General features: G+C 43.8%; 2 protein-coding genes across 2 annotated transcripts; one reads left to right on the forward strand and one right to left on the reverse strand.

Annotated features, from left to right (window-relative positions):
* The first annotated feature begins 464 nt into the window (after window positions 1-464).
* Window positions 465-5478, forward strand: eif2b5 (eukaryotic translation initiation factor 2B, subunit 5 epsilon). Its single transcript, XM_062481219.1, has 16 exons — window positions 465-668; window positions 1126-1250; window positions 1365-1550; window positions 1679-1856; window positions 1985-2065; window positions 2184-2261; window positions 2388-2700; window positions 2873-3018; window positions 3144-3291; window positions 3374-3472; window positions 3609-3716; window positions 3809-3899; window positions 3985-4108; window positions 4211-4336; window positions 4520-4630; window positions 4798-5478. Exons 1-16 carry the CDS (start codon window positions 486-488, stop codon window positions 4846-4848), a joined length of 2148 nt encoding a protein of 715 aa, XP_062337203.1. The 5' UTR covers window positions 465-485; the 3' UTR covers window positions 4849-5478.
* A 133-nt stretch (window positions 5479-5611) lies between these two features.
* LOC134036327 (mitochondrial ubiquitin ligase activator of nfkb 1-A) lies at window positions 5612-7157 on the reverse strand. Its single transcript, XM_062481220.1, has 5 exons — window positions 7078-7157; window positions 6820-6933; window positions 6621-6714; window positions 6430-6550; window positions 5612-6262 (listed from the first exon to the last, which is right to left on the reverse strand). The coding sequence occupies exons 2-5, from the start codon at window positions 6928-6930 to the stop codon at window positions 5770-5772; spliced, it is 819 nt and encodes a 272-aa protein (XP_062337204.1). The 5' UTR covers window positions 6931-6933; window positions 7078-7157; the 3' UTR covers window positions 5612-5769.
* Between the last annotated feature and the right edge of the window lie 463 nt (window positions 7158-7620).

Raw genomic sequence — 7620 nt, forward strand, 5'->3', positions numbered from 1 at the left:
TTGAACTGGAGTTTGCCCATAGAATAACACAATTTTAAAATGATCATGGGTGTAAAATATATGAAGAATACTATGAACACAGCTCAGTATACAGAAAATTGAGTTTCCATTGTTTTTATAATTGAGCATTTGGGGGATGGGGCACTGATGTTGCAACACCAAACTCTACGAAACATGTATGTATGAACCTTGCTTTGTACTTGTGGGAAATGCTTTTCTAGCAGAATTGGAGCTAATTCTTACAGACGCTCCAAAATGTTGTGGACCGCCGCAAAGGGCAACCAACTCCTTATTAAAATCCATGGGTTTAGAATGGAATGTCCAACAAGCTCAGTCATGCATGTGTAATGGTGACTTAGTCAGTTGTCCACATTATTTAGGGCCACACCATGTGCATGTATGACAAACAATTTTGTTGCTTGCGCTTTAACCAATTAAGTTTGCATTGTAGAGGACACCGTAGTTGTACTTTCTGACGAAAGCTTATGGAAACACGGGGGATGTCAAACATGGCTGTCAGAGGGGGAAAGCAGAACCGTTCAGGTGCTGGTCTTTCAGGTAGGAAAGGAGCAGGTGATCAAGATGAGGACGAGCAACCACTCCAGGCAGTGCTGGTTGCTGACAGTTTCAACCGGAGATTTTTCCCCATCTCGAAAGACCAGCCCAGAGTACGTATGTGAAAATGAAGGTGTGCAGTGCATGTCAGAATGACTACGCTGGTAGCCTACATCAACAAGGTTGTGGCTAGCAACTAACGTTCATCATACTAAAGCTACGCTAGCTAAAAATGTGATGAAATATGACAACTTTCATTTGAAATGTTCTGGCCCTGGACGTAGAGTGAGAAAAGGATATAGGGGGAGTCCATGCGTGTTAGCTGTATTGTTAGCTAGCTAGGGCAGAACAGTCAATACGTTCAAGTGTATTAGGCAGATTGTTAGCTAACAGAAGTTACACATTTGCTGAATAATACAAGACTTCATTCTGATGGGAAGTGGCAATTCTGCCCTGGAAATTTGATCTGTAACCAATAGTTTCTATTCTCAAGTGTCTTTCCCACTTCAATCGTTATGTGTGCCATTAAAGCAGGTTAGTATGTTACACTGTTGTGTTTGTGTGGTCCAGGCTCTACTACCTCTTGGCAATGTGGCGATGATTGACTACACCCTAGAGTTCCTGACATCGACAGGAGTACAGGAAACCTTTGTCTTCTGCTGTTGGATGTCCAACAAGATCAAGGAGCACTTACTGTAAGCACTCCATCATTATCACATAGTTTTTGGCCATTTGTGTCATTATTGAACAGTCTCCTTTTACTGCAAATCGTTATGTGGCACTTTCATGTCTTTCTTTTCCCCCAACAGTAAATCAAAATGGTGCCGCCCCACCTCTCCAAATGTAGTCCACATCATCACCTCGGACCTATACCGTTCTCTCGGCGATGTGCTGAGGGATGTAGATGCCAAGTCCCTGGTCCGTTCAGACTTTGTGCTCGTCTATGGAGACGTGGTGTCAAACATTGATGTCAGTCAAGCCTTGCATGAGCACAGGTGAGCCAGTCTTCACATGATTTCAAGGATGCTTGGGTCATTTGATTTGCATGTTCCCTAACTACATGTTTTTGTGTGTAGAAAATGGTGTGTTGTCGAAGCATTTGGCTGAATTTCTGTCCATGCAGGTATCGTCGTAAAATGGAGAAGAACATCTCTGTGATGACCATGATCTTCAAAGAGTCTTCGCCTGGACACAAGTCACGCTGTGAGGAGGATGACATCATCATTGGCATAGACAGCAAGAGCAAACGCATTCTTCACTATCAGAAGACACAGGGGTTGAAGAAGCTGCAGTTCCCAATGGTGAATGCTCCCTCACAACACACACCTTAATTATTGCTATCTGTATCCCTTTTACAGCTTAAAAGAAATTTGACAATAAAAAGCAGTGTATGGAACAACTAATATATTTAGGCTTTTCTCGCATGCAGAATATTTTCCACAGTGGAAGTGATGAGTTTGAAATCCGATATGACCTGCTGGACTGTCACATCAGCATCTGCTCCCCACAGGTACTGTGAGTTTCCGTAAGATGCTGCTGTGGGCTGTATGCACAACTGGAGCCCATCTGAAATTGATGTATGACTAATGAGCACTACACAACTGCAGTTTTGTTGTTGTTCATTTCAGGTAGCTGAGCTCTTCACTGACAACTTTGACTACCAAACGAGGAATGACTTTGTAAAAGGGATTTTGGTTAATGAGGAGGTAAGGAAGAACTCAGTCGATAATTATTAATTTAGAGGAAAAAAAAGTATGTTGCTTACACAGTAATATTTGTAGTATTGTTAGTATTTGTATCTTATAATGTTGAATATGCGTTTCCCTTTCTAGATCCTGGGAAACCAGATACACATGCACATGACCAAGGATGGTTATGGAGCTCGGGTGTCTAACCTGCTCATGTATGACTCTGTATCGTCGGACATGGTGCGACGCTGGGTCTACCCCCTCACGCCTGAGGCCAACTTTACCGACCAGAAGGGCCGTGGCTGCACACACTCCCGTCACAACGTATACCGGGGGTCGGGGGTCAGCCTGGGTCATGGGAGTCAGATGGAGGAGAACATTCTGATCGGCTCTGACACTAGCATTGGGGCTAACTGTCACATCTCAAACAGTGTCATCGGCAACAACTGCACCATAGGTACCACGCCCTACGTATGAATTTATGTGTTTTACTTTAGTGATGAATAGTAGTAAAGTTGAATATGGAAAAGATACATTGGGAAAGTATGTCTGAATTTCACCTAGTCATGGATGTTGCCAATAAAGTTTATATGTTGTGAGTAAACAACTCCTGTAATGTCCTCTGCTAGGGGATAACGTGGTTCTGGACCGCGCCTATATCTGGAACAACGTTCACATCGCCAACAATGTGGACATCAGCCAGTCTGTGGTGTGTGACGGAGCCGAGGTCAAAGTGGGCGTCAGGCTAAACAAACAGTGTGTGCTGGCCTATAACGTAAGTCACGAGTTTCTAAGCATTCACCTAGACCAGGATGGTACTGTCTTGATAGTTTGCATAGTCGTGAAGTTTCCCCCACAAGGTCTCAAGGAGCTACACATTCTCTTTTTGAAATGTTGCAGGTGGTGATAGGACCAAGCATTTCCCTCCCAGAAGGCAGCGTGGTGTCCATGCACCACCCAGAGGAGGTGGACGACGAGGATGACGACGACGAGTTCCTGAGTGACGATGGAGCCGTGGGCAACAGCAAGGACAAGACCAAGCAGAAGAGTATGGCCCCGCATGACACACGCGGGAATGTCTGCTAACCTTAGTCAAGTCAAACATATGCTAACCACCTTGTCCTCCACAGCTTTTAACCCTGTGGAGGTAGGAGCAGAGGGGAGAGGTTATATCTGGAAGGCCAGCTGTCTGGACGACGAGGACGAGGAGTTGGCCCAGTGCCTATGGGGTAAGATGCCGTGTGATGGAGATGCAGTGAGATGTACAGTATTGCTGTTTACTTGGTCCTATTGCAAGGACGGTAAGCTGCCTTGTCATTGTGAGGCAGCATCTGAGATGTACGTTTGCTGGTGCTTATATCCAAGGGCTGGTGTTGAACCCTGACCCGGAGAGTGAGAGCGAGAGTGAGGCCAGTGAGGACTCTCAGGACCCTGGAAGTCGTAGTGTGTCTCCAGAGATGGACGATGTCAAAGGTCAGGGGTGATGCCCTCTCAATGTGATGTAAAATAGAGAGATATGTGTCCAAGGATGCTCTTTCTCAGACTCCCGTACTGTGTTTGTGTAGTTTTCCAGTTGGAAGTCCTGGGTACTCTTCAGAGGGGATTAGAGGAGAATATCGGCTGTGATAATCTTGTGCTGGAGATCAACTCTTTAAAGTAAGCACTTTTTTCATTGGACAATATATAACTTTTTAAGCTCTTGCGATATCCCCAACCTCACATTCGGATGTTCCTCTTACAGATATGCCTACAACATCACTCTGAAGGAGGTCATGCAGATTCTGACCAGAGTGGTTCTGGAGTTCCCTTTCCAACAGCAGGGTCCTAAGCTCACCACCCCCCAGTACACGTCTCTCCTTCTGCCTGTGCGTACCAGCTCCTCTGTTCCTCCAAACCTCCAGTTAATGGAAGGATACATACACACACACACACAGAAAATAATTATTTTTGTCTCTTTTTCTTCTCAGCTGTTGAAAAAGTGGGCACCGGTCTTCAAAAACTACATCAAGAGAGTGCAGGACTACCTGGACTGTCTGTCGGCCATAGAGGAGTTGTTCCTTGAGCAGGAGACTCACTGGGGTGCTATGGTGAAGGTGAGTCTGGATGCAGACAACCTGGCTCCTAATTTTTTTTTTTTTTTTTTATTATTATTACTACTACCTTATGTCGTATAACTACCCCTTAAATATCGGTCTTTGTTATCTGAGAATAGATTGTGCACGATAGGGCATATAATACTTATCAGAGTGTGATGTTTTGGGGTTCGTCTACCTCAGGTCCTGATGAACATGTACCAGCTGGAGATCCTGGAGGAGGACACCATCCTGCGCTGGTTCTCCCAGGGAGCCACCACAGACCAGAGCAAACAGCTACGCAAGAACCAGGGGGTGAGCCAGGGGCTAGCCCAGTCACAAACGACTGCACTTACTTGGTTTTGGAAGAACAGTCCATTACAAGTTACTACACCACTGTAATTACTAAATGTAAACAGGTAAGAATGTTTATTTTTGTGCATGTAGCATCTGTATTACAGTGTTCTTTTTGTTGATTGCAGCTTCAGAAGTTCATCCAGTGGTTGGAAGAAGCAGAGGAGGAGGGAGAGTGACAGGGTGCACTCCAGGGCAAGACCATACAAAGACTTTGACTTCAGAGGGCATACAGTACATGAGACCTGGGTTAGAATTGGCATTTAAAAGCTTTTGTGGTGGTCAGTGTTGACTCAGTGGCAGCTTCCTGTTGCTTCTCCATTGGCTAGTGGTCTTGTAGATATGTAAAGTGCAAACTGACATCACTTCACGCAATGCAAACTGAAAAACACATATCCCACTGTGCCATGTGGAGGAAGGGCCATCTTGAATGTCAACACTTAAATAAAAGGAACTGAGATACTTTTCAGGAACAGCATGGAGCCTTACTAAAAGATGCATCATGAAACTCAGATTTACTGATATGGTTTGGTTTTACTATAGAGTTGATTTTTAAAAATTGTTTTCTGATTGAGAGATAGACACCAAGAAAAATATCAAGAGTGAATAAAAGATTGACACCAAGGTATGTTTCACATTTTCCCCCTGGTATTTAACATTAAGAGGTAGTTGAGAATAACATGTTTGGACCTGTGCTGCTGACTATAAAGGCAAAGTAGCCTGTTGAAATACCAGACATATAAACACATTTTGTATTTCATGAACAGTGTTGACAGTTATCCTCCATAAATGTGATGTTAAAAACACAAAAGTTATGAACAATTTCCCAAAATGAAAAAAGGCACAATTACTATATAAGTGCTTTAGGGTATGACAAAAATTAGAATCGGCACTGCCACCAAAGTCTTGTCCCTGTATAGCTGTGGTCCTTTATAACCATATGGTATTCTGTCCATTTGAGGGAGCAGACAACATAGTAATTCACATATTAACACAATTTGAGGCAATAGCATAGAAACTTAATTAGGTCGGCATGGTTTACAAACTGTAATCATCCCAGTTGTTACAGTAGGTGGATAACCACCACGTCACAAGTACACCTACTCTCTCTTTCTGCCCCTTTCTCCAAACAAGCTGTGGAGCATGCCAAACAACAGAGAGGCACCTGAGATCCCACAAGCTACAGTCAGTCCCTTCCACATGGTGGCCGAGCTCTCATGTCTATCCATGAAGCTCTTATAGTCAGTTGGCACCAACATGTATTGACGGCCACCTTGCGGAGCCTGCAGCCTCATCACTTGCCCCCCCTCCAGCACCACCTCCCCAAACCCTGTCAGGGTGCTCCCGACACGGAGCAGCTCCTCTGTTTCCTCCTGGGCCACAGGCTTCTCACCACTGAGGCCCTGAACCATCATGTCCACCAGGCCCTCCTCCGCGTGCCGGACTCGGTGGTAGACCCGCTCCAGGTAGCAACCAGAGGCCTGTAGTGGTGCCTGAACCTTCACGTACAGGTCGTTGATGTACGCTCCGGGGCACACCAGGCAGAAGGGAACTGCGTTGTTGGTCTCCTTTTTGTTCCTCTGTCTGGAGTTCCTGAGAATGCAGAACAGGTGCTTTTGGAATCATATGCTAAGTGTAAAAGCTTTCCAACAACGCATGGTCTTTGAGTTATTTTAATTAGTTACTTAGTTATTATTATACATCATAATCTGCAGTCGTGGATATTATAGTTGATTAAAAATGTTATGTATGACACATACCATGTTTTGGTGAGGGAGTTCCATACTTTCGAGTGTTCCTGAATAGAAAGCCTCTGGAGCACACCATAGCACCGTGGGACGAACTGACTAGTCAGCGGTTCACCTTCTGCCTGGACCAGCCCTGGAGCAAGAGCAGTATTTTTAAAGCATTCTCTCCACACTAAGCTATGATTTCTTAGCTTAACTCTTACCTTCTATTGCCACATACTGCAGTCGTTTGTGAGGGGATGCCTTCAGTAGTCTTACCAAGTGTTGGTCTGGTCTAAAAGTTGGAATCTCCTGCATGTTACAGGAAATGAGTGAAAGAATGATAACCATTTAGATAACTGGATTTGTTAAGATCAATAATTGACATGTATGATATGAGGATGCTGAATTGCTTGCCTTTAGTTTTCGAATCTCCTCCTTCTTTTCTTTATATAAGTGATAAAACAAACCAGAGAAGGCAAAGCTGGAACCAACTCCAATCAGAACCAAGGGATTGATCTGAAAGTCGCTCATTGTCTGGAAAGGAAATGTATTTTATGACTGTCTTCAACAATATTTGGTATTGAATTAAAGCATCAACTGGAAACATGTCCCTGATAGCTATGTAGCCAATTTAGAAGGTATGTTCACCCAAGTAGAATATTGCCAAAGCAGGCTCACCTTTTAATACGTTGGGCTAAATTTAAGTTGCAGACAGCATAAAGCTCTTCATCAAAAATCGAAAACGAAACAGTGTGTTCTACCTGTGACATGTTTCATTTCCTTGTTTAGGGCGCACGTTGATTGCGTTACACGTGCTAAGCCAATGGGGAGGCAGGCTACCGTAGCTGGAGATAGGCTGGCGCCGTGACTGTTCCACCAGGTGGCAGCAATATTCTGGCTTTGAGACGATCCCCTACCCGAATTTTTTTTTATATTTTACTGGATTTTGTAAAACAAAATCGAGAATGAATACAAATAAATTTGTATTAGACATAAACATAGTAAAAGGAAATTATTCATTTAATTGCATTCAAGGTTCAAGGTTCATTGCATTGATTCAATCTTAAGGATGTCAAACTGATGTAATATTGACCTTTTATCAGGAAACGACTCTTAGAGGTCTTCATCTAGAGGTCTTTTGGTCTTGTCTGAAACCAATGACTTACACAGAACAAGATTTGTGAGACTCAGATTCCAAATCTGGTCTGTACAACCTAATAA

This window comes from Osmerus eperlanus, chromosome 16, assembly GCF_963692335.1.
Source record: "Osmerus eperlanus chromosome 16, fOsmEpe2.1, whole genome shotgun sequence".
Classification (NCBI taxonomy): domain Eukaryota; kingdom Metazoa; phylum Chordata; class Actinopteri; order Osmeriformes; family Osmeridae; genus Osmerus; species Osmerus eperlanus.

Excerpts from the sequence above, each read along its gene's own strand:
- eif2b5 (XM_062481219.1), top strand. The coding sequence starts at position 486 with ATGGAAACACGGGGGATGTCAAACATGGCTGTCAGAGGGGGAAAGCAG. Across the intron at positions 1,251-1,364 it reads AAGATCAAGGAGCACTTACT|TAAATCAAAATGGTGCCGCC; the intron begins GTAAGCACTCCA and ends TTCCCCCAACAG. Across the intron at positions 4,109-4,210 it reads ACACGTCTCTCCTTCTGCCT|CTGTTGAAAAAGTGGGCACC; the intron begins GTGCGTACCAGC and ends TTTTCTTCTCAG.
- LOC134036327 (XM_062481220.1), bottom strand. The coding sequence starts at position 6,930 with ATGAGCGACTTTCAGATCAATCCCTTGGTTCTGATTGGAGTTGGTTCC. Across the intron at positions 6,551-6,620 it reads GCAGTATGTGGCAATAGAAG|GGCTGGTCCAGGCAGAAGGT; the intron begins GTAAGAGTTAAG and ends CTCTTGCTCCAG. Across the intron at positions 6,263-6,429 it reads AACTCCCTCACCAAAACATG|GAACTCCAGACAGAGGAACA; the intron begins GTATGTGTCATA and ends CTGCATTCTCAG.